Source organism: Martes martes, assembly GCF_963455335.1.
Source record: "Martes martes genome assembly, chromosome: X".
In the NCBI taxonomy this organism is placed as follows: domain Eukaryota; kingdom Metazoa; phylum Chordata; class Mammalia; order Carnivora; family Mustelidae; genus Martes; species Martes martes.
This window is the reverse complement of record NC_137897.1, coordinates 12,141,088-12,154,005: the sequence shown is the minus strand read 5'-3', so window position 1 is coordinate 12,154,005 and position 12,918 is coordinate 12,141,088. Positions and strand designations below refer to the sequence as shown.

General features: G+C 40.0%; 1 protein-coding gene across 4 annotated transcripts in view; it reads right to left on the bottom strand.

Moving 5' to 3' along the window:
• The window catches only part of REPS2 (RALBP1 associated Eps domain containing 2), a gene marked incomplete at its 5' end in the record, with an annotated part of 221,628 nt that overhangs the window by 143,929 nt on the left and 64,781 nt on the right, over positions 1-12,918 (bottom strand). For 2 of the 4 annotated variants that reach the window (XM_080794989.1, XM_080794991.1), the window contains 2 exons: positions 2,855-2,981; positions 5,597-5,745. In XM_080794989.1, coding sequence (XP_080651115.1) covers positions 2,855-2,981; positions 5,597-5,745 — 276 coding nt within the window. The remainder of the gene's footprint in view (positions 1-2,854; positions 2,982-5,596; positions 5,746-12,918) is intronic. The other 2 variants (XM_080794990.1, XM_080794992.1) reach the window with 1 other exon arrangement.

Sequence of the window (12,918 nt, the reverse complement as noted above, 5' to 3'; positions counted from 1 at the left end):
ATAAAAGAGGTACCAGATTCTAAAAACACAAAATACTAGGCAACACAAGAGCACCTATAATATGCCAGGAACTGTGCTATGAACAGAGGTTTATATAACATTCCTTCTTTGATCCACAGAGCAAACCTCTGAAACAGATGTTATTCCATTTTACAGATAAGAGAAACTGAAGCTCAGAAAAGTGCCATACCCATAGTCACACAGGCCAGAAACGCAGGCTCATCAAGTCTACCTTTAGGCCCAGGAGACTGACATCACAGCCCATGCTCTTAAGAGAGTGTGTTCCTAGAATTGATACGTCAGAATAAGATGCATAAGAAAAAACAGAACAGGTATCTTGATATGGAGATAAGACCTTAGATACCAGAAGAAACAGATAAGATTTGAAAGTAGTTGCCTCTGGAGATCAGAAATAGGTTGAATTGGAAGGAGAACAGTTGTTTCCACTACAGGTATTTAAATATTACTTAACTATATGGATGTATTACTGTGATTTAACATTTTTTAAACATTGGTAGCAGTGTCTGCCTCTGACGGTTGTGCTAAGAAGCAAATAACGCACATGAAGATCTGTGCACGATGCCTGGCACACAAGTCTCAGCCACTGAACATTAGCTACAGCTACATCCAGCAGGTTAGACTAGCAGGAGCCAGGAGAGAAGTTGAAAAGGGGTTGTAAATCAGATTGGTCTGGAGACAGTCTGATTTAAAACATACTCACAGGGACACCTAGGTGGCTCAGTCGGTTAAGCAGCTGCCTTCGGCTCAGGTTATGATCCCAGTGTCCTGGGATCGAGTCCCACATTGGGCTCCTTGCTCAGTGGGGAGCCTGCTTCTCCCTCTGCCTGCCTGTGCTCGCTCTCTCGCTCTCTCTCTTCTGACAAATAAATAAATAAAATCTTAAAAAAAAAAAAACCATACTCACATATATTCCCCACTAGCCAGGAACCATGGCAGAATCTTGGACAGGGAAATGGCGCCAGAAAAATGTATTCCTAGAAAAATATTCCAGCAGTGAGACTGCCCTCTGAAAAGGCATAAATTACAAAAAACTCTAGGGGATGCCTGGATGGCTCAGTTGGTTAAGCGACTGCCTTTGGCTCAGGTCATGATCCCAGGGTCCAGGCACTGAGCCCAGACTCAGGGTCCCTGCTCAGCGGGGAGTCTGCCCCTCCCCCACACTCATGCACTTGCTCCTGTGTGCATTCTGTCTGTCTCAAATTTAAAAATTAAATTTAAAAAATTAAATTTAATTTTAAAAAAAATTAAATTAAAAAATTAAATTTAATTTAAAAAAAAAGAATAACTCTACAGTGCTCTAAGAGATAAGAAAGACAGAGAGAAACGGGTTGCCTCCCTGCCAACCGTAGAATGGAAGCCCAACGTGAATGGAATAAGGAAAGAATGGGGCAAGGAGTAGAGAGTGTGAATGCAGACAAATTGCTAAAGGAAAAAAAGATAAGGTAGAACTCAGTAACAGGCTGAGTCAGGAGAACAAAAAATGACTCGCCTGTGAATAAAAAACCAAAAAACAGGCACCAGGGCTGGGGATAAAACTCCAATGTCCAAGCCCAAATAACATTAGGAATCAAAAAGAACTCCTTTTCTAAAACTAGGGAAGTCAGGCAGGAGAGAGAGATTCTAAGAGGAAAATGAAGAATTCTCATTTCATTTCAGACCCTAATGGGACATCCAAGTTTCAGGAGAGACTTTTTTTTGTTACTAACCCATAATAACATCATCTTGCATTTCACAGGACTGAATTTCCAATCAGACTTTATACTTGTGTTCTCACTAATCCTCACAACACCCCTATAGAATACTGTTACCCCATTTTAAAAGAGGAAAGGAAATCGTGGTTCAGAGCAGTTCAATGGCTTGCCCAAGGTCATGTTAGTCACGTCAAACCCACGCCTTCTGATTCCAATCAAAAGATTTTTCCATTATGCCACACCTGCTCCTCTCTACAAGATTCCAACCTCTAGCCTAGCACACATTTTTATCTGCGTCCCTCTAGAACTCCCCACTATTTTCAATGCAGCAAAACCCTGCAGAAACTAGGTCATTTTCAAACACACCCCACAAAATACAAAAGGAGGGTTACGGATAACCAATTCTAGAATACCTTTAATTAGTCCTAGCTTAAACTATGAGCCTGAGCCCCAGGAGGACAAGATGCTGCAGTGAATTTACAGAGCTTTAGGCACTGCAGGCGAGGCGGCCAACTCTGCAAGTCATCCTCGGAACCGACTAACGTATTTTACCACAAACGTGGCCAGCACAGCACCAATGTGAGAAAGCAGGCAACCCCACAACTAGGCATTTTACACAATTTCTCAGCAAAACGCTTCCCCTAGCATTTATTTCCCTTATTCTTATTCCCAAACACAGGAGCTAAATAGTTTCATTTCTGTGTGATTGGTCTTTAAAGATCGAATCAACTCTTTTGCTTTTGCAGAGTTATATTTTTAAGTAGTTTCATAAAAGCAGTTGTTATACAAATATGTTTGGAATGTTTGCCGAAAGGAACAACAATTCCAAGGCAATACCATCCTTCACATGCTATGTTCCTGTGTAATGAAATCTGTATATGAAGGATTAAATCATCTAAATCATTTACAAGTCTAAAGATAAACTAGTTTGTAGGATAGGAGACAAGGCATTATTACTAAGATAGATTTCATTTCATATTTTTAAAAAAACCTTGCTTGAGAGTATAAAATTAAATTGAGCCATGTTTCCAAGGACAGAGGTAATTAAGTCAGGAGATTCAGCAGCTGGTGGCGTTGCTGGCTGATAGATTAAGGAGTCTCTAAGACACTGCCTGGGACAGCTGGACAAGATCGCCTCTTACCTGGATGCATCTGCTCCGTGCTGCTCCGCAGTTTGCTGTAGCCATGGCTCAAGGGCACCCTCTGGTAATGAGGCGGGGAAGAAGGAGGGGAGGCGAGGGGTGACATCGTGGGAGACTGTGTTTCCTGCTTCAAAAGAACCAGAGCAGAGTTCAGGGGCAATCACTCGAGAAGCCTGGCGCTCTGAGCTGCAGTTACGAAGTATAATGCAACTCTATTGCTGGCGAGACGGTTGATTTAACAAATGGAGGGAATGTTTTCTCAAAAACACAGTTCGGTTAAAATGCAGTGTCTGAGGATTCACATCTCCCAGAGAACAAAGTCTCACCAGTTCTTAGTTGTCTAAATTACTAAAACAAGCCTGAAATGCTTTTAGTTATTCTGCTAAAATTTTCCTTTGGAAAATGGAAGACAATGATCACATGAAAGAGCATTCATACTCCCCAGATCGGATCTCTTTGTGGATAAATTCAACTTTCAATTCGTTGATAAAGGCTCCTATTTCCTGGATTTACACTTACCAAGTTTTCTAGCAAATGTGGATATTAAAAATACACATTTAAAATGCTTAATGCAAAATGTTCCTGGAGCTTACTATGCCAAAGTAAAATGCCAGCTTTTTCACACTGGGGGATTACTAAACAGTTCATTATGGGTAAACCACTTCTAAACACTAAGATGGAGGTTTAACAAGCTACAGTTCAAACCTCAGTTGAAAGGTGAATTCTATGTAGAACTCTGGCAAGGTAAACCATGTTACTCTGCTACTGGGTTTCCGCCTTTTTTTTTTTTTAAGTATTTATTTATTTGACACAGAGAGAAAGAACACAAGTAGGCAGAGAGGCAGGCAGAGAGAGAGGGGGGAAGCAGGCTCCCCACTGAGCAGAGAGCCCTACCCGGGGCCGGATCCCAGGACCCTGAGACCATGACCTGAGCCGAAAGCAGAGGCTTAACCCACTGAGCCACCCAGGCACCCCTCTGCCTCTTTTTTTAATGCTACCAATAAACTGGTAACTTCGGAGCACCCAAGTAACAAGGAAACAGTACCTCCAATCGACATGCAGACCATATGGGTGCTCTTAGTCTAAAAAAAAAAAAAATGCAATCTGAGATACTGATCATACACTCTTTTTCAAGAAAAAGAAAGTGTGAGTTCACATCAACAGATTGGGTGGGCCTATCATAAACCCAACCTGAAGTGAAAGGATGTGTCCTCAATCATGCAACCAGAGGTTGGGCCTAGAAAGTCCCTGGGGTATCAACCATCCTAGGATAGTGAACCCTCATTCCTCTCCAAACACTACTCGGAAAATGCGCCAGAGCACTGACTGAAGAGATGGGGATATATATATATATAGATAGATAGATATATCTCCATCCCTGAAGAACCTGTTTAAAATGTATCAGAATTACAAAAGCAACAGCACATGGAGTTATTTAACAGGACATGCTATATATACCCGTCACTTGACTATAAATATAAAAATTCTGTAGCAACCTTATATATACAGCATTATCATGGTGAGCAATGTAAATTAGTTTTTTTACTTAATCCTTTAATATTCATTGCATTTAAAAAACATTTTGATTCGTCCTCCTAAAATATGAATATCTTTGTCTTATAGAAGATACTATATTGAATATAATTTGACTTTTCTGCATGATTCAGTACCTTTATTAGAAGTATGAGCTGTACCTTCATGCCATCAGGGTTTACTAATGCGTAAGACTATTTACCTCTTTCTTAATAGGCTCACTCCTCTGAGATTTTATACTTCTGTCTCTATCAATCACCACCTGACTATTGCAATTAGTGCTCTAATTTTAAAAGGCCATCCTCCCTATCCTTGTCCCTAACCTGCTAAATGTGTAATGGCAACATTTCCCAAGATGGAATTCCAAACATGCTCTGCAAGAAAAGATTTCCTGGTGAGAGAAGTCTAGTAAACACAAATCTCTAGGTTTCCTTACAGCAGGACTTCTCAGGGCCTTGAATGTGCTAATGTGCACTATTACTCCCCAAGACTGAGGATATAGTCTTTCCCCCAAGAAAAGAATATGAAGCAGCATTCTCCAAACATATTTAACCACAGAAATCTTTTCTCCAAACTTTTTGTAAGGAGAGAATCTATTAAAAACTCCTAGGTGGGCGCCTGGGTGGCTCAGTGATTAAGCCTCTGCCTTCGGCTCCGGTCATGGTCTCGGGGTCCTGGGATCGAGCCCCACGTCGGGCTCTCTGCTCAGCGGGGAGCCTGCTTCTCCCTCTCTCTCTGCCTGCCTCTCTACCTACTTGTGATCTCTCTCTGTCAAGTAAATAAAACCTTAAAAAAATTTAAAAAAAAAAAACTGGGGATTCCTGGCTGGCTCAATCAGTTGAGCTTGCAACTCTTGATCATGGAGTCCTGAGTTAAAGCCCAACGTTGGGTGTAGCATTCACTTTAAAAAAAAATCCTGTAAGTTACATTTCAAAGAACCCATCTGGAAATGCTGATTAGAGAAATCAAGTAAGTGTGTTAAATAAGTAGCCTACTTTGGACACATTCAAGTAGGCTCTTAAGGACCCAGGGGTAGCTATATGTCAGCTGCTTTTTCTTGCTACAAGGAAACTTTACTGGCTCACTTCCAAGTCTATAATTATATCCCAGATGGCGAGGTTTGCTAGAAGCTTGACAGCGGATATGAGGCACTGCTACATGAGATTTTATGATCAGAATAAAATGGACATGCCCGATTAGGCTGTTTACCTGCTTATCCTCATCGTCCATTCTCTTGAAGGTGTTTTTTTCTGTGACTGAATACGGAATCTGAGCCTTGGGCCCATGAAGCTCAGCCGGGTTCCCAAATCGTATCTCAGCGTCGGTCTTCGACATCATAAAGCGAGGCAGTGGCAGTTCTTTAGGACCAGAACAAAGAAGCTCAAGTGAGACTTTATTTTAAAACTGTGAAAAGCAGGACTCAATGGCCAAAAGATGAATCACTGTTGAGGAAAAATTCCAGAGCACTAAGTATAGATTCAATTTTTATTTGGACACAATGAAAACTCCTATAATAATGTCACGAGAGAAAAATGCTTCAGTTCTACCAAGGCATGCTGGCTTCACATTTTTAAATGCTGTCAAGTCACTGCAGAGGATACCCAGGTTTTGGACTGATCTCCCACCTCAGCCTTTAGTCCAGCACCAGCAAGAAGGATGTGCTACTGTATAAACACTGTAAGGGGCAAATGAAGGAGGCAAAATCTATACAACACATATTCTATGCCAGACACTATATCGAGGTCTGTAAATGTTACATCATTTAACCCTCACAACAACTCAGTAAGGTAAGACTACCATCAGCCTTCTTTTACAGATGTGGAAACAGACTCAAAGGAGCTAAGCGACACCCCCAAGATCCCACAGCTTGCCATCTATGGTAGAGCTGTCAGTCCCCAGAACTGCTGCCCTACAGAAAGGCCCCTCATTCCTAGGGCAAACTTACTGGGTAAAACAGTTTTTCAGCCTACATCATTCCTTAAGGAATTTTCACACTTGATCTCCAATTGTCTTTTCAGAATGGAATAAGGAAAATGGTATCAAGTTAGAGCAATCAATCCAACATTCAGCCAGATTCTACTGTCAAAACCATTAGCCACACTCACAATGCTACAAAGAGCAGAAATGCAACAGTCTGGAATATTTACTTATCTTTCAAATATCTGATAAAACTATTCTCAAACAGAAATGATGCTTTGGCACACTTCTAGTTCTCGGCACAGCAAATCACACACAATCACACAACACAAAGAACTCCAAAAATGGGGATAATGTTATGGATTATGTTAATGATTTGCATCTGTATCCATTGTTCAGGAGAATACTCATCACCGTGCCTCTGCACTTCCATCAGCGCTCTATTCCAAACACAGCTGCACTTCCACTGATTGATGCTATGCTAAAGCCAGAAAACATCTTAGCAACAACCACCAAGTATCCCAGCTCCCCAGGCAAAGAAGGCCCCTGGTTCTCTGATATCCACATCATGTTTATTTCTAGTTGCTATGTTCACATTTGATTCAAAGAAGTAGGCAATATGATGATTCCCTGCATGATCAATCAGCCAAAGGCCCAAGAGACACAAATAGAATAAGCAACCTGGAAAATTAAACCAGGACTCTCCTCTAAAGAGAAAATGGCCACCATTTTGAACACTGTAATGTTCCCCAACTTGGGCAGCTCTCCACTTACTCAAGGCAGGAATGGACTTCAAAAGAAAGAGGGCAGAAGAAAAGAAAACCCAGATACTGTGTAAATCAAATATAAGCTCATCCTATGGTTATTTTCTCAGAAAGGTATTCGTTTCTGTTCAGTCTGCAAAAGGTATCTAAAAAGGTGGAACAAGATCACATAAAATAATCTGAGAGGATGACCACTTCCAAACACTACTTGAGGGAGAAGAGAAGTAAATATTCACATTTGTAAACTCCCTGACCAGTGTTTTACTTGGTGTTCAACACGTAATTTTGGGAACAACAGAATACAAACATGAGAAGATGAATATCAACTATTAATATACTAGGACTCCCAGGTATCTGTTAGGACACTGTCGCTTCACACAGTCTCCTCCTTCCCTGGCTATGGCATTTCTCCAGAACTAGTCACCTGGCAAAAAACCTCTCTCCTCCAGATGGCCACCAAACAGCGAAACGCCAAATATAAGCTGAATTCCTCTTGTACTTTCTCTGCTTATGTGGTCTTAAACAACTCCCACATAACAGAATTGTAACCATAAATAATAATAATCCTATCAGTGAAAATGTTCATGAAGGGGCTATCTACCCTGGAGCTTAAACTGCTGGTTAGAATCTTTTCTACCAAACTGAATTAAGTTAGCACAAGGAAATAAACAGAGTTCAAACTAAAGGTTTATGGGGGCCACAGAGACAATGAGTACAGCCATCCAAGGCGGTAATTTGTTTCATAATGTTATCTTAGGTTGTAGTCTTTGAACATAGAAACACTTTGTATATTAAATTATAAATGACTATTTTTCCCTTCCACAAAGAAAACTATGCTTCTAAACAACTGACCCTCTAAAAAGTAAGGGAAAAATCCTTTCATTTTCCATGGCATTTCCATGGTTTGATGGCAACATGAATATAAGAAATACTTCCATTTCCTCAATTAGAAAAAATGTAAACATGAAACAGAAATGGAATAACAAACAATAAAAGACAATGGGGAGAGGTGGGGCTGAGCAGAGAGAGCCCAGTTCCATCTAAAATGGCAGCTGCTGTTCACTGTCATTCAATACTGTCCACCAGAAATTGAAAGTGAGCCGCATACATAATTGTAAATTGTATAGTAACTACAATATTTTTTAAGTGAAGAAGAGAGTCACAAAAAGACAGATACTGTTATGATTTCACTTATACGAAGGGTCAATAGTCAAACGTATAGAGACTGAAAGCAGAGTCACAAAAAGACAAATACTGTATGATTTCACTTATACGAAGGATCAATAGTCAAATGTATAGGGACAGAAAGTAGAATGGTGGTTGCCTGTGACTAGGGTAAGGGGAAATGCAGAGCTGTTTAGTGGCTTTAGAGTTTCACATATTTAAGATGAAAAGAGTTCTGGAGATGGACGGTGGACATGGTTGCACAATACGAATGTACTAAAGGGTACAATTTAAAAATGGTTAAGGTGGGGCACCTGGCTGGCCCCATGGGTGGAACATGCAACTCTTGATCTCAGGGTCGTGAGTTCGAGCCGCACATTTGGTGTGGAGATTACTTTAAACAAACACGGTTTAGATAAATTTTATGGTAAATTTTATGTTATGTACATTTTGTCACAATTTTTCAAAACTCTTTCAAATAAAAAAGGAAACAGGTGAAATTAATTTTAATAATTCTTTCAACTCAATATTACCATTATAAGATACAATTGAGATAAAAATTATTAATGAAATAGTTCACTTTTTTTTTTTCAGACTTGTTTTTCAACTCCCAGGTGTATTTTACCTGCACTACACACCTTGATTCAGACGTCCCACATTTCTGGTACTCAACAGCCACATTAGTATGGCTACTGGCTACCCTACTAGCACAGCACAGTTTCAGTTGCTGGTTGACATGAGGGAATGTGGACCACTGTGGCCAGAAATCTGGATTTTACTAAGAGATATTATAACATTAAATGTTAACAACTAAATGATTTCTTTTTAAATTATGTAAGAAGTATTTTGTATGGAGGGATAATTTACATAAATCTTAAGTATACCATCTGAAGAATTTTGACAAATGTATGTATATATAAGCACATACACCCAAATTAAGATATGACATTTCCATCCTATAGAATTTTCCTTCACATCCATTTCTAGTCAATCCCCTCTCCTTGTCCCACTCAGCAAACCCCATTCTGATCTCTAAATCCAGACTACCTTTCCCATTATAGAACTTCACATGATGGAATCATTCGGTATTTATACTTGAAACTAGCTTCCTTCACAATATTTTGTCTGTGAGAATCAACCAGTGTACTGTATGTAGACACAGTTTATTCCTTTTCATTGCTATGGAATAATCCATTTTAATGAATATATTGAGATTTTTTTTTAAATCCATTCTCCTATGAGAAACATCTGGGCTGTTTCCAGTTCGAGGCCGTTATGAATATATTTGTTACAAACATTGTTATAAGTGGTTTCTGATGGACATGAATTAATTTATTTTGGGCATAAACCTGTGAAGGAAGTCCAGCCCACTGCCTATTTCTGTATACTCTGTGAGTTAAGAATGGGTATTACATTTTTCAATGTCTGAAAAACATCAAAAGAAAAATAGTTGTGATATGAAAACTGTATGAAATTCAAATTTCAGTGTCCATAAATAAAGATTTTTTTGGAACATGGCCACTCTCCTTTGTTTATATATCATTCATATCCGCTTTCATGGTTCAAGGGCAGAGTTAAGTAGTTGCAGCAAAGGCCATATAGTTCACAAAGCCTAAAATATCCACCACCTAGCCCCTTACAGGAAAAGTTTGCTGATCCCAGTCTTACACAATCTAATGGTTAAAGTAAAACATAGTCTTACTAAAACAATAAAGGTGCATTTAATGGAAAAATATTTTACACTGCTTGAGTATATTTTTATTCAAATTTTAAATAATTTACATTAAAAATTCGATTCCTCAATCAACAATAACCATATGTGGCTAGTAAGTACTACATTAGATGGCACAGTTTAGACGTTTTTCCAGATTTTTGACATTACCTGATTTTATGCTCACAACAACCCTGTAAGACAGGTACTATTGGTATATCCCTTCTCCAGGTGAGCCATTTAAAGCTCAAAAAGGTTAGGAAACTTGTCTGAGGGCACACAAGAAGTGATGGTGCAAACAATTCAAAATCAGGCAACCTATTACTGGGGCCCACACGCAGCCACAAGGCTATACTGTCATCCAGAAAATTAAAATATTCTTTCTATTGCAGGTTTGAACACTCAGCAAGAAACTGGCATTTCAGGGCTGGAAAACAGCCTAGAGAAAACCTGCTTGGAATAGCCGCATGTTACGGGTGAAAAACTAAGCCCAGGAAGGGGAGGGTGGGCCTTGTCTTAGTCGTGCAGCAATTTGGTGACAGAACCATGACCACAACATTCCTGCCTGTGGGGGGCTCCCTTTTGTAATTTTTTGGAGGGGTAATGGCAAATAAATTACATTTACTCATCAATTTCATAAAAGGGCATTTAATTTAAAAAAACACCTTAGAATTGAATGTATTTCATTTTGTAAATAACTTACTCTTTTGTCCTAATTCTTTCTCCTTTCACTACAGACTGTGCCAGCCTGCCGCTAGATCAATAACCAGTTTGGTGAGCCCAGCCCCAGAGGCTATGTGAACCACATTATTGCATTATTAGGATTCAGAGACTCCCAGAGGGACTGTGGAAAGAAATCATGGGGTCAGTCATCTCGGTGAAGAAAAAACATTATGTCTTTATTCTCCCTACCCTAGCTGCAAGTTAGCATTTCCTTCTATTATGAATGTAGGCAACGAAACGCTGTAGTATCATCAGCAGCACCTGTAACTCTGTCACCCACCGAGATCAGATATTTATATATCACACTACACTTGTTGTAGACATCTTGAAGTATTGTTTATGCCCCTCACTGCTTTGAAAGTATGCTAGTTATTTACGTCACTGTTAGGTCTCTTATTTCATGCATTAATGAAGTATGTATATTGCCATATAACACTTTTTTAAAAGCTTTAGTTTTAATTTCAAAACAATTGGTTTTCCTTCGACTCCTATGTCTTTGTACACACTTAAAACATTATTCCAAGAAGTATCAGACTGCCAAAGGAGCCCACCTCAGCCCTACCTATCTCCCTCAGTCCTCTCACCCTGTTAGGACCAGTCTTCACAAAGGAAGGGACAACAGCTCCTGAGGCAAATATCCACCATGCACTTTCCTCATCAGAATTCTCCACTGGCCCTCAATTTCACCCCTTCCTTCTGTCCTCCTATATCATTGTAAGGTTTATACCATCCATTTAACAAGCCAAATAGGGTGAGGCTAGAGAGAGACTTAGTGCCAACATTTAAAGAGATGGTTACTCTCAGGGACCTGATTATGTAAATGCAGAATCAGCACTTGTACAGTCCTAAGAATGAGTTCCCCCTTAAAGTTATGTACTCTGGGCACCTCTGGCCTCACCCCAGCTCAGGCCCTGCTATAACTGAATATATACTCATAGTTTAAACAAAGCTCTTGAAAATGCTCCACTCAGCTTTCATTAGAATGTGGTCTCAACCCTGGCTCCACATAAGAATCACCTGGGACGCTCTTAAAAATCCTTATGTTCAGACTGCAGCCCAGACTAATTAAATGAGAATTTCTGGAGGTGGCCCCTAGCACCTATATTTTTTTATTTTGCATTTAAAGCTCTCCAGCAGATTCTCAAGTGCAAACAAGGCTGAGAACCACAGCCTTAGAAAGACTTCTTTAGAAACCCGTTAGGAGTTCTGGATGAATCTGAAATCCAACTGTTTGAGCTTAAAAAGTGACAGATAATTAAGACTCAGGCCCCACGAAGAAGCACTCATCTCTTCACTCACTCAACAAACACGCCCCAAGTGTCCACAGTGCTCCATAGCACAGATCTCCTCTCTTCCCTTCAGGTAAGCTTGCAGACTACTGAGGAAGACAGAAATTAGTCAAACTTGTAAAGGAGTATTTACAAACTGATAAAAGTGCTATAAAGGAGCCCATGGGAGCAGAGAGTAAAGTAGGGAGGGGACTGCCACCCAGAAGCATTATCTAACAGGATTAACCCATCCAAGGATTACCTAACTCCCTAGGGATCTGAACTTTTGCTTTGACTTACTATTTACTCTTCATTACACATTCTACAACTTCACTGGTAGAAAAGTGGTAGCTAACTAATCTTGTCTAATAGCAATGCAAGTGAATTTCATCTTAGAAGAGAGTATAATAATAAAAAAAAGAGAGAGAGAGAGTATAATAACCAAGTTACAGTTTTACTGCTCTACAGGGTATTCATCGATTTTATATGTAATTTAGCAATCTTACTCCAGCATTCTTTCCTTCCATGACTATAAATATTTCTGACTCTCCTACACTTTCTTTTTTTTTAAAGCTAATTCTTTTTTTTTTAAAGACTTTGTTTATTTATTTGACAGAGATCACAGGTAGGCAGAGAGGCAGGCAGAGAGAGAGAGAGAGGAGGAAGCAGACTCCCCGCTGAGCAGAGAGCCCGATGTGGGGCTCGATCCCAGGACCCCGGGACCATGACCTGAGCCGAAGGCAGAGGCTTTAACCCACTGAGCCACCCAGGTGCCCCTCTCCTACACTTTCTTGAACCAGCTTTACTCTATGCTGGTTCCTTCATTAATGAATTAATTTGACAAAACCTACTTTACACAGAATGGTGGGGCAGTCCACAAATCCTGAAGGATGAGCAGGAAGAGCCAGCCACTGGAAAAAGGTGGGGGGAAACAGACTGTAGGGAACCCAAGACCTTGAGATAACATGGTCTTTCCTGCACCAG